At 39.7% G+C, this 25,244-nt stretch overlaps 1 protein-coding gene across 2 annotated transcripts; it reads left to right on the forward strand.

Moving 5' to 3' along the window:
* LOC106575847 (uncharacterized) lies at positions 1 to 24,033 on the forward strand. Of its 2 annotated transcripts, XM_082963068.1 has the most exons (4): positions 1 to 432; positions 4,199 to 4,442; positions 15,169 to 16,720; positions 23,117 to 24,033. In XM_082963068.1, exons 2-3 carry the CDS (start codon positions 4,328 to 4,330, stop codon positions 16,680 to 16,682), a joined length of 1,629 nt encoding a protein of 542 aa, XP_082819194.1. In that variant the 5' UTR covers positions 1 to 432; positions 4,199 to 4,327; the 3' UTR covers positions 16,683 to 16,720; positions 23,117 to 24,033. The 2 variants fall into 2 exon arrangements, with proteins under 2 accessions (XP_082819194.1, XP_082819193.1); XM_082963067.1 differs by having other exon boundaries at positions 15,169 to 24,033.
* The last annotated feature ends 1,211 nt before the right edge of the window (positions 24,034 to 25,244 follow it).

Raw genomic sequence — 25,244 nt, forward strand, 5'->3', positions numbered from 1 at the left:
CCGCAGAGAAGTATTTGGGTATACGAGATCTGATTTGATTTGATTCCAGAAGAGTACAGGGTGTGTTGATGGGTGGTGTCCCGCCCTCCGAGGCCATTGGCATGGTGCAGGAGCAGATAGGATCACAGTAGTGGAATGGGGTAGTGGGTTTTAAATGAGTGTAGAGTTATTTGGAAGGGTATTTTTAGGGGGTATAGAACATTTATTTTATGTTTTTTCCATTTTGTAAGACAAAGTATAATGGGTTTATATTATAATCTAGTTGGGGGCGGTAATGCAACATTTTCGATGCCAACCACCGTTCAATTCCAGAGGAGGAGGAGGAGGAGGAGAAGAAGAAGAAGTTCCGGGTAGGCGTGGACCATTCTTCAGAATAACAAAAGCGTTAGAACTGTGCTGTCAAGACGATAACCTTTGTATGTATTACTACAGGTATGTCTTTGCACGTTTGCACTTTCTAATATCGAAAGAACATGTCATAACATGCTAGGTAACAAATCCGTAACAAAGGTTGTTATGTGTTGTTTTTGTGTCAAAAACCGAGTGAGAGAAGAACGCGAACAAATATTTTACATGTCACATAGCTAGAAGATTTGGGGTTTGTCTTTTTGAATGTTCTGTACGTTATGTCAAGGTAATTTAATAAAGAATCAATTTAATTGAGATGTTATTGTTTTTTTGTTTTAAAAAAAAGTCTCACGAGCATGTAAAATGGCGGCGCCAACTCTGTCTGTGTTCCATGATATAACACAGTAAAAACACCACATCAATCAAATTGTAGTCAGTCAAGAAAAACACCTGTGAAAATTTGTATCTTAGACGAAAATCTGTATTTTGCTCCTAAATAACTGCCATTTACACAACGTTCTAATGATTATTGAGAAAAATGTAGGATGTTCTGTCACCATTATTTTGTAAGGCTTGATAATCTGAAATCAGAATAGAAATACATTTTATTAGTAAAATCACTGTGGAAGCCCAAAACATATTATAACCTATGTAATGATTGCATTGTTTGCGCTATAACCTGTTAGTTCATATGCCTTGCCACTGTGATATATAGGCCTCAGGCCTAGACAATAAGACGCAGTGGCAGAATACATTCAACCACACATTTTTAATAACAAAACCGGAGAGCAACATCTGTCCGGTGAAGTCTACAAAACATATTGCATGTAACAAACAGTTAAGTGACCTACAACATGGTCAAGCAAGGTAATGTTTCCGACATTTTCGGACTACTAAACAGCTATTGATGTAGAACCATGGAGAGTTACCGCAAGTCAAAGAAAACAGGAGCTGCCTCCACTATTCCAGCACCATTTCAACTTCAACATCTAATCATTTATGCTTAGTCTTTTTGGTAAAAGATACAAATTACATTTTAGTCAACGTCAGCTAAATATGATGTGGCTGTCCATGGCACTGATGTGTGTGTGTGTGTGTGTGTGTATGTGTGTGTGTGTGTGTGTGTGTGTGTGTGTGTGTGTGTGCAAGTAGAAAACACATGTTGACTCACCCTACTTGTAGAGAAAGGCCAATGCTATCCAACTCTTTCATGTTGCTTAAATGGTCTATAACTCTGTCATATAGAACACGCTTTAAGTTTTTCTTTGTCCTAGGCTACCTGGCTAAAATGCTTGCTCACTAGGCTTTCATGGGCAACAATGCGCCAGGCCAGCTAGGTAACATTAGCGTACTACAGTGCATTCGGAAAGTATTCAGACCACTTGACTCTTTCCACATTTTATCACGTTACATCTGTATTCTAAAATGGATTAAATTTATGAGGAAAAAAATGCAATCTACACACAATACCCCATAATGACAAAGCAAAAACAGTTTTATTTTTTATTTTAGCCAATTTATTTAAAAACAAACAAAAAACAGATACCTTATTTACATAAATATTCAGACCCTGTACTCAGTACTTTGTTGAAGCACCTTTGGCAACGATTACAGCCTCGTCTTCTTGGGAATGACGCTACAAGCTTGGCACACCTGTATTTGTGGAGTTTCTCTGCATTGTTCTCTGCAGATCCTCTCATGCATTGTCAGGTTGGATGGAGAGCACTGCACAGCTGTTTTCAGGTCTCTCCAGAGATGTTTGATCGGGTTCAAATCTGGGCTCTGCTTTGGCCACTCAAGGACATTGAGACTTGCCCCGAAGCCACTCCTGCGTTGTGTTGGCTGTGTGCTTAGGGTCGTTGTCCTGTTGGAATGAGAACCTTCTCCCTAATCTGAGGTCCAGAGTGCTCTGGAACAGGTTCTCATCAAGGATCTCTCAGTACTTTGCATCCTTAATCTTTTCCTTGATCCTGACTAGTCTCCCAGTCCCTGCTGCTGAAAAATATGCCCACAGCATGATGCTGCCACCACCATGCTTCACCGTAGGGATGGTGCCAGGTTTCCTCCAGATGTGATGCCAGAACAGCTTCAATGCGCCTTGGCATAGATTCTACAAGTGTCTGGAACTTCCTGTGTGGAAGCACTTCATGCTTTCAATATACTTTGTATCCCTCATTTATTCAAAGTGTTTCCTTTATTACATCTAAAATGGACAGAGTTATTGCTCGAGTTGCAAAACAAAATGGAATATGAATTTGCGGATAAAGTTCGGAATGACACAATTTCATGCGTACAACATCTAAAGACCTGGATCACTATACTATGCAGTTTCTAAAAGGACGAATTTGGGTGTTTTTGTGCCGCCTTTGTTGATGTTTTTTTCGTGGCCCCCATACTGCTAAACAGCAATATCATCCAATTCACGCATTGTCATCCCTACTGCCTCTGATCTGGCAGACCCATTAAACACCATAAACACTCACTAAACACAAATGCATTTTTGAATAAAACCTGAGTGTTGGAGTGTGCCCCCGGCTTTCCGTAAATAAAATAAAAAAACTGGAAAATCATGCCATCTGGTTTGCTTAGAGTTGCGCTATGCAGAAATCCCTCCATTTCCTGGTTGCAAAAATGTGAATAGTTCATCTAATTTCAGTTTGTGGCAAAACAAGCAGTCTTTGTGTGGAGAATCATTGTACCATCTAAACCGCTGTGAAATATATTTTCCATAACCAAAAATAATGTATAGTCAGTTGTTTGACGCTGGTGTACAGTACAAGACCGAAAGTAAAAGACTCAAAAACTAAACTTAAGAATGGAAAGCACAGGAATGGCGCACAAAGAACGTATCTACCGGTTCTTAGACTTGCTTTCAATGAGACTGAAAGATCTATTACTCACAATTGTGCATTTGGTCGGGTTGCCCAAAAAGTTACACATTGTTGCTTTAATATAAGGAATTTGATGTATAGCATTTACTTTTACTAAAGTATGAAAATTGAGTTATTTTTCAACCACTGACGATTTGGGTTTTGAGAGTGAAAATATACAGTGAAAACAAGGTTATTCAGTAAAATAGTACATAGTGCGGCCTAAAACAAACTGCAACCTTGTACTAAATGTCTTTTGAGTCAGTTATGCATTTATATTCATTTTTAAATCTACTATAGGTTACATGCACTTACTTTGTCATTTAAAGTGTGAACTTTGTCTAATGTAAATGAATGAAAGTTTTGTTGTCAATGTTTAGCTGCCTGATGTATTGAAATTAAATAAGTGAATAAGAAATGTTAGTTTTTTAATCTGTTTATTTAGAACCTAACAGACAACTAGTCAAAGCTCCAACCAAATGTATTCACTCACTGGGTCAAACAGCTGCATAAGACAGACATGTTTTCACAAACTCCTACCCATTCTAGACAGACAATACATCTCTGTTGCTAGGCAGGAACTTAAGTTGTTCTTCTCATTGGTGTAGTCATGGCCCTGCCTCCTATGTGTGTATGTCATAGGAGTGTTCCTTCATCTGACCTGACCTCGGCCCACATTCCTCACTCCTCCCTAATCCACAGCTATACAATCTTATCAGTGACTGAAACCAGACCGTTGCCCTTCTCTCCATAGGATACATGAGATTTAACCATAACATGTTCTGAGAATGTAAACTATCTGCACTCCCTTTTCTCCCTCAGTACATTTGCATACACCCAATTCTAATATGTTAATATGAATAAGGATATTTCAAGTTAGAAGCCAAGAGAATAAATCTAATATATTTTTAGAGAATAGAGAAAGCGCCAGAACTGTCAAGTCAATAACTTTTTGTGTCCGTTCCTCTTTATTACTACAGGCCAACTCAGATTGTCTGAGGCCGGTAACATCAACAGTGAGGACAAACCCAGCCTGCCTCTCTCCTTCCACACTGAGTCCAAACCTACAGTCACTGGGTCCAGATTGTGACAGTGGAGCCCAGTTTGCAATGCAGGATCCAGAGATGACATCAGTGAAGCTGGAAGACTGCAGTCAAACACTGGAGCTGAATGTCAACATTAAAGATGAAGAAGAGGAGAAGATTGGAAAATCTGTTAGTCATGGTAAGAGCAGGTTTTGTCTATAAGTTATCTTCATAAGTTAGACCTCCACAAGTTATGACCCAGTCTGTTGCTAGGTTGAATTCTGTAATTCAACATCACACATCCCTGAACAACTGGTCTATCTGGAGTGATCAGAGAATAGACTAAAGAAATGAAGAAGACAACCTGACAGTGTTTTGAAGTTGTATGAAATGAGTCTGTAGTTACTAGGCTTGGGTGGTATACTGTATACCAGGGTATTTGGAAAATGCCACGGGATGGTTTTTCAATATCGTTGAAACTATTTATTTGATTTAAAAAAAATGTTAATATTTGTATAAGGTCACCCTTGGAGCCTTTTTCCTCGCTCGGTTTTTTTCCTAGGTTCCTCCATTCTAGGGAGTTTTTATTAGCCACCGTGCTTCTACATCTGCATTGCTTGCTCTTTGGGGTCTTAGGCTGGGTTCCTGTAAAGCACTTTGTGACAACTGCTGATGTAAAAAGGGCTTCTTAAAATACATTTGATTGATATGTACAGTTGAAGTTGGAAGTTTACATACACCTTAGCCAAATACATATAAACTCAGTTTTTCACAATTCCTGACATTTAATCCTAGTAAAAATGCCCTGTCTTAGTTCAGTTAGGATCACCACTTTATTTTAAGAATGTGAAATGTCAGAAAAATAGTAGAGATAATTATTTATTTCAGATTTTATTTCTTTCATCACATTCCCAGTGGGTCAGAAGTTTACATACACTCAATTAGTATTTGTTAGCATTGCCTTTACATTGTTTAACTTGGGTCAAACATTTCGGGTAGCCTTCCACAAGCGTCCCACAATAAGTAGGGTGAATTTTGGCCCATTCCTCCTGACAGAGCTGGTGTAACTGAGTCAGGTTTGTAGGCCTTGCTCGCACATGTTTTTCAGTTCTGCCCACACATTTTCTATAGGATTGAGGTCAGGGCTTTGTGATGGCCACTCCAATACCTTGACTTTGTTGTCCTTAAGCCATTTTGCCACAACTTCATTGTCCATTTGGAAGACCCATTTGCGACCAAGCTTTAACTTCCTGACTGATGTCTTGAGCTGTTGCTTCAATATATGCACATCATTTTCCATCCTCATGATGCCATCTATTTTGTGAAGTGCACGAGTCCCTCCTGCAGCAAATTACCCTCACAACCACGACATGATGCTGCCACCCCCGTGCTTCACGGTTGGGATGATGTTCTTCGGCTTGCAAGCCTCCCCCTTTTTCCTTCAACCATAACAATGGTCATTATGGCCAAACAGTTCCATTTTTGTTTCATCAGACCAGAGGACATTTCTCCAAAAAGTACGATCTTTATCCCCATGTGCAATTGCAAACCATAGTCAGGCTTTTTTATGGCGGTTTTGGAGCAGTGGCTTCTTCCTTGCTGAGCGGCCTTTCAGGTTATGTCGATATAGGACTCGTTTTACTGTGGATATAGATACTTTTGTACCTGTTTCCTCCAGCATCCTCACAAGGTACTTTGCTGTTGTTCTGGGATTGATTTGTTATTTTCGCACCAAATTACGTTCATCTCTAGGAGACAGAACGCATTCCTTCCTGAGCAGTATGACAGCTGCGTGGTCCCATGGTGTTTATACTTGTGTACTATTGTATTAACAGATGAACGTGGTACCTTCAGGCGTTTGGAAATTGCTCCCAAGGATGATCCAGACTTGTGGAGGTCTACCATTTTTTTTCTAAGGTCTTGGCTGATTTCTTTTGATTTTCCCATGATGTCAAGCGAAGAGGCACTGAGTTTGCAGGTAGGCCTTGAAATACATCCACAGGTACACCTCTAATTGACTCAAATTATGTAAATTAGCCTACCAGAAGCTTCTAAAGTCATGACATAATTTTCTGAAATTTTCCAAGCTGTTTAAAGGCACAGTCAACTTAGTGTATGTAAACTTCTGACCCACTAGAATTGTGTTACAGTGAATTATAAGTGAAATAATCTTTCTGTAAACAATTGTTGGAAAAATGACTTGTGTCACGCACAAAGTGGATGTCCTAACCGACTTTCCAAAACTATAGTTTGTTTACAAGAAATTTGTGGAGTGGTTGAAAAACGAGTTTTAATGCCTCCAACCTAATTGTATATGAACTTCCGACTTCAACTGTACACTGAGAGTTCAAAACATTTTAATATTGAGTTGCACCCCCCCACAGAACATGGAGCATGGACTCTAGGGCTGACCCCATTTAGTCGATTATTTGGTCGATAGGCTGTTGGTCCACGAACATTTCTTAGGTCGAGCAGTAGCAAATATAAAACAAATTAAATTCATGGTGTACGAGTGACCTGTTTGTTTCACGCCTGTCTGAGTGGACTAATCCATTGTGGAGGCTGTGGGGATGGCGCAGTCCATCACTCTAAGACATGTGCTACTGAAATTGTCTATGGTTATATTATGTAAGAACAATGGTGCATCACTAATAAAAAAAAGTTGTATTTTATAACAAATGCGCTTTTTCCTGTGTTGGATAGTGGTCGCTGTCTGTGGTTCTGAAACACATCAATGTGCTTGGGAGAAATGTTGTCAGTAGTTTGTAGAATAAAACAAAAATGTTAATTTTACCAAAACATACCTATAAATAGTAAAACCACTGAAACCGATAATTATGCAGTGGTCTGTTAATTTTTTCCAGAGCTGTATATCAACAGAAATAATACAGATCTTGCTTGTGTTGCCTGTTTGAGTGTTTGTTTAATAGCCTACTGATTCCATGAGCACCAAGACTCATGCAACCACATGTTGGATAAACAATTTCACGAATTTGGCTGTTTGTAGTCTTTGCTAAGCTGTAATAAAGGCTTTACTTTCTCTTTCTGTTAAAACAGCCTCTCTGGTATTATTTATGATTCATTTAGTGACAGAAAAATAATAATAATAATAATAGCCTTCCTTTTTCTTGATATTTCTTGAATATTACTATTATTATGATCATCATTATGATAATAGGTAATGGCGTTATCATTGGTAGGCTTAGTATAATAGCCTTGTATAACCACCATCCAGCTGTAGTCCTAAGAGCGCATCCTTTAAAGTATTAATACCGTAACTTACTTAGGCCTGTATTTCAATACTTATATAGTCTACTGTATCAATCAGTCATGAATTCGTTCATGTCATCACACAGCATACCAGTCATTCATGATTTTAAATGGAATCAAGCATTTTAGTTTTAAAATCAAATAAAAAAGCAACACTTGAATAATTAGCGTAAACAATAAATAAACCGTTCCATTTCGGAAATTGCTTTCACGAATGTGACTGTTTTTAGTCTTTGCTGTAATAAAGGCATAACATTTAATTTTTTTACAACAGACTCTCCGGTCCGCTTATAATTTATTTTGTGTTGTTTACATTGTTGCAAACGGTCAGAAAAAGGATATTGTAATCTAACAGCACCTGTTTGGCTCACATAATATGCCGACAGCATTTGCTCCTTACCTCATTTGTCTTGATCTCCATTTTTTTCCACAACTAGTCACATGTATTCCATACATCTGACTTCCCCTTTACCTCCTGAGCAAACATTCTCCAGTTTCGAGTTTGTCACTTTGTCGTGTCTTTGGCATCATTAAAACTGAAGACTTATTTTTATCAAATAACTCTCTGTAATTATTATTACGCGATTAAACTAATTAATCATGTAACTGTAATTAACTAGGAAGTCGGGCACCAAGGAAGATATTCAGATTACAAAGTTATAATTTTCCTAATATAACATTTCAGTTATTTTAATATCTGATCAATTAGTCTTCAAATTAATGGATTATTCTTTACCTCACGTTAGTCTCACTCCAAACGTCTTAAATTGTTGGTTATCTGCACGAACCCAGTCTTCACTATGAGTCATCCATACATCAATTGTCTTAAATTATTTATTTACTAACTAAGTAATCACAGAAATGCATAAACAAACAGTAGATATAGTTACAAGGAAATCATAGTGGAGTTTCCCTAGCGGGATAAACCGCTATCGCGGCTTGGTGGGCAAAAGGGAAGTGGGGGTCGACAGATAAGACACTACAAAGTCGATAATTATAACAATTGAAATGCTAATCCTTTGCACATGAACGCTCACTCATTCAGGAATAATTGCAATCAATATATATATTTATGCTCAGTGTGTCGTCCTGATCTCTGTTGGAAAGTTTGTTTCTGTTGGAGAGTTTGTCCACCCTCTCTCTCTCTGCCGTGGTTAGAATGGATAGTGCAGAGTAACATTCAGCAAAGTCGTTATAGAATAGATGTTTCGGCGGTTGTCGGTCTTCGCGTTCAATGATACCGAATTCCTAGCTGCAGACTAGTAATTAGTATCAAAGATTTGTTCTTATTCTGTCGGTTAGATAGTCTAAGAGTTTAACCTCTATGGGCTAGGTGGGACGCTAGCGTGCCACCCGTGGTGCACTCCATCAACAGCAGGTGCATTTCAAGAGCGGCAAATTTGAATCCAAATAAATGTCAAAATTCAAATTTTTCAAACATACAACTATTTTACACCCTTTGAAAGATAAACATCTCCTTAATCTAACCACGTTTTACGATTTCAAAAAGGTTTTACGGCGAAAGCATAAATCTAGAGTATGTTAGGACAGTACATTTACAAGAGTTGTGTGTAATGTTTTGTCAAGTCAAAGACAGGGTCACCAAAACCATAAAACCAGCTAAAATGATGCACTAACCTTTTACAATCTCCATCAGATGACACTCCTAGGACATTATGTTAGACAATGCATGCATTTTTAGTTCTATCAAGTTCATATTTATATCCAAAAACAGCGTTTTACTATGGCATTGATGTTGAGGAAATCGTTTCCCTCCAATAACCGGCAGTCAAGTCAGCGTCACAAATTAAATAATTAAAATTAGAAAACATTGGTAAAATATTATATTGTCATTTAAAGAATTATAGATTTACATCTCTTGAACGCAATCAACTTGCCAGATTTAAAAATAACCTTACTGGGAAATCACACTTTGCAATAATCTGAGCACTGCGCCCAGAAAAATACGCGTTGCGATACAGACTAGACGTCATGTTGGGGAGATCTAAAATCGAAAATACTATGTAAATAATCCATTACCTTTGATTCTCTTCATCAGATGTCACTTCCAGGTATCACAGGTCCATAACGAATGTAGTTTTGTTCAAAAAAGCTCATCATTTATGTCCAAAAATCTCCGTCTTGTTAGCACATGATCTAAGCCAGCCGGACTTCTTGTCATGAACGAGGGGAAAAAATATATTTCCGTTCGTTCAAACATGTCAAACGTTGTATAGCATAAATCATTAGGGCCTTTTTTAACCAGAACATGAATAATATTCAAGGTGGACGAATGCATACTCTTTTATAACGTATTGGAACGAGGGTACCCAACATGAACTCGCGCGCCAGGTGTCTAATGGGACATCATCGTTCCATGGCTCTTGTTCGGTCAGATCTCCCTCCAGAAGACTCAAAACACTTTGTAAAGGCTGGTGACATCTAGTGGAAGCAATAGGAAGTGCCAAAATATTCCTCAGCCCCTGTGTTTTTCAATGGGATAGGTTTAAAGGTAATACAGGTATCAGGTATCCACTTCCTGTCAGAAAATGTCTCAGGGTTTTGCCTGCCAAATGAGTTCTGTTATACTCACAGACACCATTTAAACAGTTTTAGAAACTTTAGAGTGTTTTCTATCCATATATAATAAGTATATGCATATTCTAGTTACTGGGTAGGATTAGTAACCAGATTAAATCGGGTACATTTTTTTTATCCAGACGTGCAAATGCTGCCCCCTAGCCCTAACAGGTTAACCACGTGGTATGGTTGAGAAATGCATGGTCTCTACTCAAACCTTAGCCCTCTGTGATGAGGTACTGGTCTACAACCTTAGTCCTCTCGTGGGTGTCGAGGTAAGCTGGTCTGAAATGGGAAAACCCAGGTGGGGGTTTTATTCGGAACATAGAAAAGGGCTGTCCCATGACGCCGGGTCCTGCCTGTGCTCAGGGGGCGGTCCTCTGATTTAGTTCAACTCCAAAGGGAATTGGAGTTTCCTTCATTAAACAGTCTAAAATCACATTACATCATTTCACAAATAGTTTAATCTTTACTCATTCATTTTATACAACAATTAGATGTAAGCCTCATAACTGAGACTCTTGTATAAACAGGGTTATGGTAATGTGGCTGTATTGTCTCTCATGAGTTTCACAAAATTGTACCAAACGGACCAGTTCATAGCTGGATTCTTCCCCGGCCGTGTATACATTCTCCAGAACATGAATATTGTTCAGTTCTCACGTTCTGTGCTGTGGAAGAAATTCATTTGTTCTCTCTATGAAACTCACTCTCTCTCTATACTGTCTGGCCATGAGGAAGAATCTCCTCCAGGAATTTATGACCACTCTGACCACAGCAGCCTGGGTGTAGGAGAGAGAGAGAGAGAGAGGGGGATGGTGCAGAGGTAGGGGGATGGTGCTCGCTGTGTCCAAAGAGGGCAACGTCATGACAACGTCCTCCTCATCAATTTTGCTGTTATGATGTTCTGAGTTTGTTTATGTGATTATGATATGCTATAGGTTAGGCCCTATTGGTCATGTGCATGCGATGCATACATATCTCTCATAAATAGAGTAAGGATTGAGGGAATAGGGTATGATTTTCCTAAACAAATCAGGGATTTCAGTAACAGAAATTTTCTGTCAGAAATGGGTGTAATTATGTTGCAGCTTCAGCAACACGGACAGCGCGATAAACACTGTTGATGTTCTGTGGTGGTCGGTGCAGCAGGGAGGAGAGTGAGACAATGGGTGCTAGTCACAGTCACTCACTGTTTATAAAAATAAATAAAAAGTCTGAGCCCAGCCAGGCACGATCAAATCACTTGTGGTCGGACTCCCTCTAGTCATTTGTGTGTCTTAATTATTTCATCAAACAGTGCACTTAAACCATCAGAAACGCTCAGTGCATATGGTTGATTTGATTAAAACACAACAGATGTGTCTATACAGTGCATTCGGAAAGTATTCAGACCCCTTGATTTTTTACACATTTTGTTACATTACAGCCTTATTCTAAAATTGATTAAATAAATAAAAAGCCTCATCAGTCTACACACAATAACCCACAAGGACAAAGCGAAAACAGGTTAAGACATTTATGCTAATTTAAAAACAGAAATACCTTATTTACATAACTATTCAGACCCTTTGATATGAGACTCGAAATTGAGCTCAGATACATTGTTTCCATTGATCATTCTTGATATGTTTCTACAACTTGATTGGAGTCCACCTGTGGTAAATTCAATTGAGTAGGCACATGTCTATGCAAGGTCCCACAGTTGACAGTGTATGTCAGAGCAAAAACCAAAGCCTCTCCTCAGTTAAAGGCATGAAATCCGTCATGGAGTTGGCCGAAAGGCACCTAAAGACTCTCAGACCATGCGAAACAAGATTCTCTGGTCTGATGTTACCAATATTGAAGTCTTTGGCCTGAATGCCGAGCGTCACGTCTGGAGGAAACCTGACACCATCCTTACGGTGAAGCATGGTGGTGGCAGCATCATGCTGTAGGGCTGTTTTTCTGCACCATGTACTGGGAGACTAGTCAGGATCGATGGAAAGACAGAGTAAAGAACAGAGAGCTCCTTGGGGAAAACCTGCTCAGGACCTCAGACTGGGGTGAAGGTTCACCTTCCAACAGGACAACGACCCTAAGCATACAGTCAAGACAACACAGGAGTGGCTTTGGGACAAGTCTCTCAATGTCCTTGAGTTGCCCAGACAGAGCACGAATTTGAACCCGATCGAACATCTCTGGAGAGACCTGAAAATAGCTGTCCAACCTGACAGAGCTTGGAAGGATCTGCAGAGAAGAATGGGAGAAACTCCCCAAATACAGGTGTGCCAAGCTTGTAGCGTCATACCGAAGAAGACTCGAGGCTGTAATAGCTGTCAAAGGTGCTTCAACAAAGTACTGAGTTAAGCATCTGAATTAGTGATGCACCGATATGACATTTTTGGCCGATACCGTTATCATATATTTTCCTTGCCCATAAAAAAGATACCGATAACCAATATTTACATTTTTTGTGGCCTTTTAAACATTCTAGTACAGTGAAATAGTTAACACACACACGGACGCAGCGGTCTAAGGCACTGCATCTCAGTGCAAGAGTCGTAACAACATCCCCTGGTTTGAATCCAGGCTGTATCACATCCGGCTGTGCACAATTGGCCTGGTGTCGTCTGGGCAGTCATTGTAAATAAGAATTTGTTCTTAACTGACTTGCCTAGTTATATAAAGGTTACACACACACTGACCAAAAAGTTATTTTGTTGGCATTTAAGTATATCCCCATTACCAGTAAAACATAATCAAAACCTATTTCTTTCACTTACTTGCTGTGCTGTTTCGTTGTTCAGTTGTTTCATTCTCAACCAGGATTTCTATTTGACGTGTCAAATAAGCTTGTTGACCAATCAGGACCTGAATATGACTGCACGTCACAGTAATTCTACGCATTCATTCATTTTTTACGTAGTTATTACACATTGATTACACTATCACTCGTATTTCATATGTCACAACGATTCATTGATACGTATGCTATGATGCTGGTAAAGTTGTCTCGCGCAGGTACAGTGCTGGTCAGAAGAGAAGAAAAAAAAGCCAGCTAGCTCATGGATGCAAACAATGTTCTTCCCCAAAAACATAGCAAAACGACATCTGTTTCAGTAGCTAAAGTTATCTAGCTAACTATATAGCTAGGTGTCATCTAAAATAACCCTAATTTATAAGACTGTTCTTATTTGATTAATGGTGGTTGGACCCATCTATGTGTAGTTAGCCACAATAAGGATTAGCCACAATAGTGGACTTTGCGGTTAGCCTTCAAAATAAAGGTATGGCATAATTCTACTATTTGTATTAATTTGCATCACTGTCAATGACATACTTTTATTTTGTAGGCAAACCGCAAATTCCACTAGTGTGCCTAATCCTTATTGTGGCTAGCTTCACAACACATAACCCGGTCCGGTCGAGCCTCACTAGGAAGATGAAGCTAGCTGGCTGCTTATAATGTTAGCTTTGGGCAACAGGGTTAAGTAGCTGGCTAGCTATTTATTTTCATGAACTGAAGTTCAATTTAATAGGCGAACCACAAGTGACAACCTAGCTAATACTTACAAGGATTCCTAAATCATTGCTAAGATTAATGAAAATGACTGCAGTTTCTACTGGTCATTGTTTTCAGGCTGGTTGTATTGGTGCTAACTAGGTACCAAGCTAAAGCTAGCTAGCTAGCTACCCCAGAAGTTGCGGTCAAAGAAATTATGCTTTATTACCAACACAGTAATAAACACATCGTTCACGGCCGGTGTTTGCTTGTTAGCAGACTTTTTTGTACAGCTTTGACAGTGCTACTGTATCTTTTTTGACACGCAAAGACTCAAACGGCGTTCCATAGTATGTATGTCGAGAAGCTAATAGCAGTGACTCTATTACTGTGTAACTCCGGTAGTGCAACAAATAGCACACTTGGTAGTGTGTATCGGTGCTTGACCAGTCGGCGAAAGCCAACGTCACCCACGATAGAGAACGGTTGATTGTCAAGGGCAATGAATTCCATTATCTTGGCTTTAATGGATTTCGCCTTTGAGTTGTCTCGCTGAAATTTTCTTACTCTTTCAAATGACTGCTCGACTTGTTGACCACTCGATCCACACAGCGGATATTGTGTGGGCTAGGTTAGGAATGCGATGTCGCACGTGTAGCTTCATTTTACGTGGCGTCATTACGTAGGTATGCACAGTAGCTTTGACATTGGTTTTTAACATCGGCGTTAAACTAGACATCGGGCCGATACCGATGTTGGCATTTTTAGCTAGTATCGACAGATTCCGATATGTTCACCGATATATCGTGCATCCCTTGTCTGAATACTTAGGTAAATGTAATATTTCTGTTTTTTATTATTTATACATTTAAAAAAAAACTGTTTTTGCTTTGTCATTATGGGGTAATATGTGTAGATTGATGAGAAATAACAAACAATGTAATCCATTTTAGAATAAGGCTGTAACGTAACAAAATGTGGAAAAATTCTAGGGGTCTGAATAATTTCCGAATGCACTGGAGAAATACATGTTTAAACATTTTTGACCAATCGATTAGCTGAATGAACCACATATTTTTGTTGTTGTTGGGGACAGCCATAATGGACACTACAAGGTGTCGAAAGCATTTCACACGGAGGCTGGCCCATGTTGACTCAAATGCTTCCCACAGTTGTGTTAAGTTGTTTGGATGTCCTTTGGGTGGTGGACCATCCTTGATACATAAGTTAAACTGTTCAGCGTCAACCCAGCAGCATTGGAGGTCTTGACACAAACCGGTGCGCCTGGCACATACTACCATACCCCATTCAAAGGCACTTAAATCTTTAGTTTTGCCCATTCACCCTCTGAATGCCACACATACACAATCCATGTCTCACCTGTATCAAGGCTTACAAATCCTTATTTAACCTGTCTCCTCCCCTTCAGCTACACTGATTTAAAGCGGATTTAACAAGTGATATCAATAAGGGATCAAAGCTTGCACCTGGTCAGTCTATGTCATGGAATGAGCAGGTGTTCGTAATGTTTTTCCGATTCTGCGTATGTCACAAAAACTTGACTTTTTTTCTCCTGATACTGTTCACACAGGTGACGTTGAGACATTCTCTACATCCAGAAAGCAGCAGGAAGATCACAGAGCTAAGAGGTCTCACCACTGCCCACATTGTGAGGAGATTTTCCCAATTCTATCAAAGCTAAAAATACACCTAAAAATACACACAGGAGAGAATCTGTATTCCTGCACTGACTGTGGGAAGAGCTTCACAACATCAAGGGCTCTGACAGTTCATCAGAGAGTGCACACAGGAGAGAAGCCTTACTCCTGCTCCGACTGTGAAAAGAGTTTCTCCCGATTGGATAAGTTAAATAGGCACCAGCTAATACATACAGGAGAAAAGTCTTACTTCTGCTCTGAGTGTGGGAATTGTTTCGCCCAATTTAATACCTTAAAATCTCACCAGCGTATGCACACAGGAGAGAAGCCTTACTCCTGCTCTGACTGTGGGAAGAGTTTCTCTCAACTGGGAAGCTTACAAACACACCAGCGTATTCATACGGGAGAGAAGCCTTACTCCTGTTCTGACTGTGGGAAGAGCTTTAGAACATCAGGGGCTCTGACAGTTCATCAGAGCGTGCACACTGGAGAGAAGCCTTACTCCTGCTCTGACTGTGGGTGCAGATTCTCTCAAAGGAGAAACTTAAAAAACCACCAACATATACACACAGGAGAGAAGCCTTACTCTTGCTCTGACTGTGTAAAATGCTTCACAACATCATATGAGCTAACAGTTCATCGGAGAACACACACAGGAGAGAATCCTTACTTCTGCTCTGACTGTGGGAAGAGTTTCTCCCTATTGGATACCTTAATCAAACATGAACGTATACATACAGGAGAAAAGCCTTACTCCTGCTCTGACTGTGGGAAGAGTTTCTCTCAACAGAGTAACTTAAAAAGACACCAACGTTCACATACAGGAGAAAAGCCTTACTCCTGCTCAGACTGTGAAAAGCGTTTTTCCCAATTGGATAAGTTAAATAGTCACAAGCGAATACATACAGGAGAGAAGCCTTACTCCTGCTCTGACTGTGGGCAAAATTTCTCCCAACACAGCAGCTTAAAGAAACACCAACGTATACACACAGGAGAAAAGCCTTACTTCTGCTCTGACTGTGGAAAATGCTTCACAACATCATCTGAGCTAACAGTTCACCAGAGAACACACACAGGAGAGAAGCCTTACTTCTGCTCTGACTGTGGAAAATGCTTCAAAACATCATCCGAGGTAACAGTTCACCAGAGAACGCACACAGGAGAAAAGCCTTACTCCTGCGCTGAATGTGGGAAGAGTTTCTCTCAACAGAGCAACTTAAAAAAACACCAATGTTTACATGCAGGAGAAAAGACTCACTTCTGCTCTGACTGTGGGAATTGTTTCACCCAATTATATACCTTAACATGTCACCAGCGTATACATACAGGAGAGAAGCCTTACTCCTGCTCTGACTGTGGGAAAAATTTCTCTCAACACAGCAGCTTAAAGAAACACCAACGTATACATAAAGGAGAAAAGCCTCATAAGTTCTCTCAGACCAGCTAAGATAAAGTCACTCCATCACTTAATTCTCATGTCATAAAGTAAGTGGTAACAGTGAATTGGATCCTATTGTTTCTCACTGTGTGAACTGTGTAGAGGAAAGGGAGAATTATAGAATGTTAGCCTCTACTAATCAGTGTGCACCTTGTCAGTTTTGGTGTGTTTTGTTAGCTTCTACTGTAAAGATATTGAGATGACCTTGGATTTGTCCTTAGGGTTGAATACCCTCTGCGGTTTCTCTTGTTGAAACAACGGAGTCTGATGGTTGACTGTGTGGTACTGCTTCCCTCTGCAGTTTTCTGTGGGAATGAGCTAGTAGACACAACATGTATCAGATAGAGATGGTGTGAGGATCGGTTTTCACCTTGGATATATATTTTTTGACTACTAAGGGACTGTAAGGTATTTATAATAAGGGATACCTGGAGAAAATCTCTCTGAAATGGAAATGGATGGCCCTCCCTTCAGTTAAATATATTTTTACTCGACCCTTCCTGAACACTTGAAAAAAAACACAAGTGACCCTCCCCTATACCCAAAATAATAATTGAAATATAAAGTGGATTGCAGAGTGTTTACCCTCACTCCCAGGACAGACCAGAGCCTTAGATATGCAGTTTTAGAAACTGTTCTTCATTTTGTAAGCATTACATGGCAAAGTAGCCAGAAGGTTGTGGATTCGCAGAACACCGTGGATAAGGGTAGGGGTGAACATACAGGTCCCTCCACTAAAATTGTGACCCTTGGTAAATATGAGCAAAACGGGCTGTGAAAAAAATGTCTTTGCTGTTTATCCTCTTGGTGTTTCATTAAAAATAATCACCAAAATCTAACCTTTAATTAAAGTAAAATGATTGAAAAAAATACATGTGAAATAAATGTTTTTCTTCAAAACATGTGTGCCACAATTATTGGCACCCCTAGAAATTATTATGAGTAAAATCTAACTGAAGTATATTCCCATTCATATTTTATGTTCTTAAGTTCACCTGAGTGATTAGGAACACTTAAGTGGTAAGCCATGACTTCCTGTTTCACTGGGGTATAAATATATGGTGACACACAGGCCAAGTTACCATAGTCATCCATCACTATGGCAAAGACCACAGAATACAGTGATGATGTGCGATAAAAGGTTGTTGAGCTGCACAAGTCAGGAAATGGCTATAAGAAAATAGCTCAACGGTTGAAAATGCCCATTTCCACTATCAGGGCAATAACTAAGAAGTTTAAAGTTACCGGAGATGTTAACAATGGGCCTGGAAGAGGACGTGTGTCTATATTGACCCCACGCACAGTGAGGAGGATGGTTTGAGTGGCCAAAAAATCTCCAAGGATCACAGCTGGAAAATTGCAAACAGTTGGGTCTTGGGGTCAGAAAGTCTCCAAAACTACAATCAGACGCCACCTACATAAACACAATTTGTTTGGGTGGGTTGCCATAAAAACGCCTTTGCTGTCATCAAACAACAAACTCAAGCGCCTACAGTTTGCCAGACTTTACTGGAACTTTCAATGGGACCGGGTTCTATGGTCAGATGAGACCAAAATTGAGCTTTTTGGAAACAAACACCAGAGGTGGGTTTGGTGTAGACAGAAAGATAGCCATGCAGAAAAGTACCTCATCCCCACTGTGAAGTATGGTGATGGATCTTTGATGTTGTGGGGCTGTTTTTCTTCCGAAGGCCCTGAACCACTTGTTAGGATACATGGTATCATGGACTCCATCAAGTACCAGCAGATATTAAATCTAAACCGGACTACATCTGCTAGGAAGCTTAAATGGGCTGTGGTTGGATCTTCCAGCAGGACAATGATCCAAAGCACACCTCAAAATCAACACAAAAATGGTTCACTGACCAAAGAATCAAGGTTTTGCCATGGCCATCCCAGTCCCCTGAACTGAACCCAGTAGAAAACCTGTGGGATGAGCTGATGAGGAGAATCCACAAGTGTGGGCCTCGGAATCTGAAGGATCTGGACAGATTCTGTATGGAGGAATGCTCTCAGATCCCTTGCCATGTGTTCTCCAACCTCATTACCTATTATAGGAGAAGACTTAGAGCTGTTATCTTGGCAAAGGAAGGTTGCACAAGGTATTGAATGAAGGGGTGTCAATAATTGTGGCACACATACACTATCATTCAAAAGTTTGGGGTCACTTAGAAATGTCCTTGTTTTTGAAAGAAAAGCAAATTTTTTGCCCATTTAGATAACATAAAATTGATCAGAAATACAGTGTAGACATTGTTAATGTTGTAAATGACTATTACAGCTGGAAACTGCAGATTTTTAAGGGAATATCTACGTAGGCGTACAGAGGCCCATTATCAGCAACCATCACTCCTGTGTTCCAATGGCACATTGTGTTAGCTAATCCAAATGTATCATTGTAAAAGGCTAATTGATCATTAGAAAACCCTTTTGCAATTATGTTAGCACAGCTGAAAACTGTTGTCCTGATTAAAGAAGCAATAAAACTGGCCTTCATTAGACTAGTTGAGTATCTGGAGCATCAACATTTGTAGGTTCGATTACATGCTCAAAATGGACGGAAACAAATAACTTTCTTCTGAAACTCGTCAGTCTATTCTTGTTCTGAGAAATTAAGGCTATTCCATGCGAGAAATTGCCAAGAAACTGAAGATGACGTACAAAACTATGTACTACTCCCTTCAGAGAACAGCGCAAACTGGCTCTAACCAAAATAGAAAGAGTGGTAGGCCCTGGTGCACAACTGAGCAAGAGGACAAGTACATTAGAGTGTCTAGTTTGAGAAACAGATGCCTCACAAGTCCTCAACTGGCAATTCATTAAATAGTACCCGCAAAACACCAGTCTCAACGTCAACAGTGAAGAGGCTACTCCGCGATGCTGGCCTTCTAGGCAGAGTTGCAAAGAAAAAGCCATATCTCAGACTGGCCAATAAAAATAAAAGATTAAGATGGGCAAAAGAACACAGCCACCTTTAACCGCAGGACTACCATGCTAAAAAAGTTGTTTTGCACGCCCTCTCATGTACAATGGCTTTAGCATAGTCTAAGATTGGAACCGTGCTAAAGTTTACTATCAACTGTAAAAATGTTGTTTAACAGAACCAGTTACAACTGAAGTATCTGACATCAACAAATGTCATCAGGCAGGCCTACAGTGCATTCGGAAAGTTTTCAGACCACTTCCCTTTTTCCACATTTTGTTATGTTACAACCTTATTCTAAAATTGATTAAATAAAACATTTTCTTTATCAATCTTCACGCAATACCCCATAATGACAAAGAGAAAACAACAGGTTTTTAGACATTTTTGCAAATTTCTTACAAATTAACAACAGATACCTTATTTACCTAAGTATTCAGAATATTTGTTGTGAGACTCGAAATTGAGCTCATGTGCATCTTGTTTCCATTGATCGTCCTTGAGATGTTTCTACAACTTGATTGTAGTCCACCTGTGCTAAATTCAATTGATTGGGCATGATTTTGAAAGGCACTATATAAGGTCCCACAGTTGACCGTGCATTTCAGAGCAAAAACCAAGCCATGAGGTCGAAGGAATTGTCCGTAGAGCTCAGAGACAGGATTGTGTTGAGGTACAGATCTGGGAAAGGGTACCAAAAAATGTCTGCAGCATTGAAGGTCCCCAAGAACACAGTGGCTGCCATCATATTTAAATGGAAGAAGTTTGGGATCACCACGTCTCTTCCTAGAGCTGGCCATCCTGCCAAACTAAGCAATCAGGGGAGAAGGGCCTAGGTCTCGGTGGTGACCAAGAACCCAATGGTCACTCTGACAGAGCTCCAGAGTTCCTCTGTGGAGATGGGAGAATCTCCCAGAAGGACAACCAAATCCACAAATCACAGAAGCCACTCCTCCAAAGTAAAAGGCACATGAAAGCCTGCTTGGAGTTTGCCAAAAGGCACCTAAAGGACTCTCAGACCATGAGAAACAATATTCTCTTGTCTGATGAAACCAAGATTGAACTCTTTGGCCTGAATGCCAAACTTCACGTCTGGAGGAAATCTGGCACCTCCCTATGATGAAGCATGGTGGTGGCGGCATCATGCTATGGGGGATGTTTTTCAACGGCAGGGACTGAGAGACTAGTCAGGATTGAAGGAAAGATGAACGGAGCACAGAGAGAGTACAGAGAGATCCTTGATGTAAATCTGCTCCAGAGCGCTCAGGATCTCAGACTGGGGGCGAAGGTTCACCTTCCAACAGGACAACAACCCTAAGCACACAGCTAAGACAACGCAGGAGTGGCTTCGGGACAAGTCCTTGATTGGCCCAGCCAGAGCCCGGACTTGAACCCGATCGAACATCTCTGGAAAGACTTGAAAATAGCTGTGCAGCAACGCTTCCCATCGAACCTGACAGAGCTTGAGAGGATCTGCAGAGAAGAATGGGAGAAACTCCCGAAATACAGGCGTACCAAGCTTGTAGTGTCATACCCAAGAAGACTCAAGGCTGTAATCGCTGCCAAAGATGCTTCAACAATGTACTGAGTAAAGGGTCTGAATATATATGTAAATGGATTTTTTTTTCATTCTTAAAACCTTTTTTGCTTTGTCATTATTGGGTATTGTGTGTAGATTGATGAGAGTGAAGAAAAAAACCTATTTAACCCATTTTAGAATAAGGCTGTAAAATAAGAAAATGTGGACAAATTCAAGGGGTCTTTATACTTTCCGAATGCACTGTATTTTATAGGCTATGCATTGGATAATGGCACAAAGCTCTAATCAAATTCAGAAATGTATATGCTTTTGAATGACATGTCTGGTTTCGTGGGATGTACCGGGTTACCCGAAAGAAAAGTGATTTATTCTCTGGATGGGACATTTGTAAAATACCAGGAAAATATTCAACCCTAATGGTGATTGAAGGAATTTGCTGACAAAATATATGGATAGTTTACTATAATTTCATCTGTCAAACAGGTACAGGCCTTCCTCTTTTTTCTTAAATAGGAAGGAATATGCTCCAACACAAAGCGCTCTTATTGTTAGTAGCCTAAAGTCATTTTCATTTGAAGACCGTTTAAATGAATTAGACCTTCTCGAATTAGTCTACTTTCAGGACCTGTGCTCTGTCCATCTCCGCAGCTCCCACTTCATAGTAATGTAAATTACTCTATGGCTTATTGTGAGATCAATAACTCTAAAGAAATAGTTTCATTATATGCAATGAAACACATTGCTTTAATTCAAATCAATTATAGTCGTAGCTCTAGTTGTCCTCGTCTTCAGGTTCTCCCTCTCAAACTGAACAGGACATCAGTAGGCCTAGTCCGCGCCACAGATTATTTTAATTTTTTACACCCTCACACCTCCTGAAATCAAATCAAATGTTATTTGTCAAATGTGCTGAATACAACAGGTGTAGACATTACAGTGAAATGCTTAATTACAAGCCCATAACCAACAATGCAGTTTTAAGAAAGTGCCACCGTACACAGCACAGTTATTGGTAGGTAGCACAAAGGGTTTACCTCAGCAAAAACAGGGCAGGCCAGGGCTCATGCTTACATTTTTATTTGTTTTATTTAACTAGGCAAGTCAGTTAAATAGCATGCTATAGAGGCAATGTATGGTATCACTGTATAAGTGAGTTAGCTAGCATGCTTTTTTAACATTTTAAAATGTATTTTTAAAATGCTATAAATGTAATATGTTATTGCTCTATAAGGGAGTTAGCTAGCATGCTTTAAATGTAATGTGTGTTATTGCTCTATTAGTGAGTCAGCTAGCATGCTCTAGATGTAATGTGTGTTATTGCTGTATAAGTGAGTCAGCTAGCATGCTCTAGGTGTAATGTATGTTATTGCTGTATAAGTGAGTTAACTAGCATGCTCTAGATGTAATGTATGTTATTGCTCTATTAGTGAGTTAGCTAGCATGCTCTAGATGTAATGTGTGTTATTGCTGTATAAGTGAGTCAGCTAGCATGCTCTAGATGTAATGTGTGTTATTGCTCTATTAGTGAGTTAGCTAGCATGCTCTAGATGTAATGTGTGTTATTGCTCTATTAGTGAGTTAGCTAGCATGCTCTAGATGTAATGTATGTTATTGCTGTATAAGTGAGTTAGCTAGCATGCTCTAGATGTAATGTATGTTATTGCTGTATAAGTGACTTAGCTAGCATGCTCTAGATATAATGTATGTTATTGCTGTATAAGTGAGTTAGCTAGCATGCTCTAGGTGTAATGTATGTTATTGCTGTATAAGTGACTTAGCTAGCATGCTCTAGGTGTAATGTATGTTATTGCTGTATAAGTGACTTAGCTAGCATGCTCTAGATATAATGTATGTTATTGCTGTATAAGTGACTTAGCTAGCATGCTCTAGATATAATGTATGTTATTGCTGTATAAGTGAGTGAACTAGCATGCGCTAGATGTAATGGCCGCATTAGCTAATACACTGTTGTTGTTACAGATTCATCAACATCATTGAGCCATCAACATGATTGAGCCCTGCACATCTATGTAAGAGTGGCAGGTAGCCTAGCAGATAGAGCGTTGGGCCAGTGAAACCAAAAGTGAAAAATCTGTCGACGTGCCCTTGACCAACAAATTCTTATTTAAAATGACGACCTACCTCGGCCAAACCCGGACAACGCTGGGCTAATTGTGCGCCACCCTATGGGACTACCAATCACGGCCGGATGTGATGCATCCTGGATTGGGAACGCCTATCCATTGCAGTGTAGCCTAGTTTTATATACACCATCCCAGCAGCACAAAAACTAGGGAAGGAAGTCCATTTTCGTAGAAATATAACTTTGCACTGTGCTTCTCCGTGCATGGTCTTGGTATAGCCTCTGCCTATAGTATAGGCTATGGATCATGTTGGATTCTAACTACTTTATTGAACTTTGTATAGGAAAGTTACTGTGAGGTGAGTACAGAAGGTGTCTGTCCAGACATGTTTTGTTCTTGCTGTGTATTAATATTTCTAAGGATGGAGGTTAAGAGCAACAGGCTAGTCTCAGTTCCTGATAAGTTAGGTTAGTTTCTATGTAACTAGGGCAAGGAGAGAGGTGGAACTCAACATCGAGATGAGGACAACAGTTGAAGAGAGAAGAAACCTCTGGGAGGAGGGCGGCAGGGGTCCACCCCAACGACACTAACCACAGTCCTATCTCACACACCTCTCCGCTCATGCTGCTCTGGACTCAGGCAGGGCCATGACAATGTAATAAGTAAGAGGAACAGAGACTGATTGTTTATCTTAGAAGTGGTGAGTGGTGACTCCACCTAGTTGGAAGGTATAAATATATGCTTGTGTGACTTGTATGTTGTATTTGCAGCTGAAGCATCCAGTGGGTTTAATAAAGCTGGTTTGTGCTTTTACTAGTTGTCCATCTGCGTTTCTACTCTGTTTGTTCAGAACTTAGCTTGATATTGCGGACCCAGCAGAGAATCAGGGATGAGGGGCATCATGAGATACTATAATATGCAACTAATTCTCAAACCCTGAGCAATGAGACATTTAATTGATTACAAATTACATGACCCTCCCGTGAATTTAATTTAAAAAATACTAAACCCTCCCCCATTTTCCGCCGTGTAACAATGGTGTACATTTAAATCTCTGCCTAAGAAACATTTGTTTAATGATATACATACTTTGAAAATACCACATGTTTATTAAATTGTCTTCTAAAACTTGATTTGTTATTTTAGTCATTGGTGATGAATGTATTTGGATAACTGCATTGAAGTTGATTGATCTGCTCATGAAAAATAAATATTCTAGATTCGTTTGTGCTGCTCAACCTATGGGTTATCTATACAGAAAATATGTTTTCGTTTAATTTATGTCATTCAAACTAATTTAAATGTATATGTACAGTTGAAGTCGGAAGTTTACATACACTTAGGTTGGAGTCATTAAAACTCGTTTTTCAACCACTCCACACATTTCTTGTTAACAAACTATAGTTTTGGCAAGTCAGTTAGGACATCTACTTTGTGCATGACACAAGTACATTTTTCAACAATTGTTTACAGACAGATTATTTCCCTTATAATTCACTGTATCACAATTCCAGTGGGTCAGAAGTTTACATACATTAAATTGACTGTCTTTAAACAGCTTGGAAAATTCCAGAAAATTATGTCATGGCTTTAGAAGCTTCTGATAGGCTAATTGACATAATGGGAGGTGTACCTGTGGATGTTTTTTATTGAACCTTTATTTAACCAGGCAAGTCAGTTAAAACAAATTCTTATTTTCAATGATGGCCTAGGAACAATGGGTTAACTGCCTTGTTCAAAGGCAGAAATACAGATTTGTCCCTTGGGGATTTGAACGTGCAACCTTTCAGTTATTAGCCCAACTCTCTAACCACTAGGCTACCCTGCCTAGTGGGGTACGTTCAAGGCCTACCTTCAAACTCAGTGCCTCTTTGCTTGACATCATGGGAAAATCAAAAGAAATCAGTCAAGACCTCAGAAACAATTGTAGACCTCCACAAGTCTGGTTCATCCTTGGGAGCAATTTCCAAATGCATGAAGGTACCACGCTCATCTGTACAAACAATAGTACGCAAGTATAAACA

This window comes from Salmo salar, chromosome 16 (assembly GCF_965601325.2).
Source record: "Salmo salar chromosome 16, fSalSal1, whole genome shotgun sequence".
NCBI classification, from domain to species: Eukaryota; Metazoa; Chordata; class Actinopteri; order Salmoniformes; family Salmonidae; genus Salmo; species Salmo salar.

Excerpts from the sequence above, each read along its gene's own strand:
- LOC106575847 (XM_082963067.1), top strand. The coding sequence starts at position 4,328 with ATGCAGGATCCAGAGATGACATCAGTGAAGCTGGAAGACTGCAGTCAA. Across the intron at positions 4,443-15,168 it reads TGGAAAATCTGTTAGTCATG|GTGACGTTGAGACATTCTCT; the intron begins GTAAGAGCAGGT and ends CTGTTCACACAG.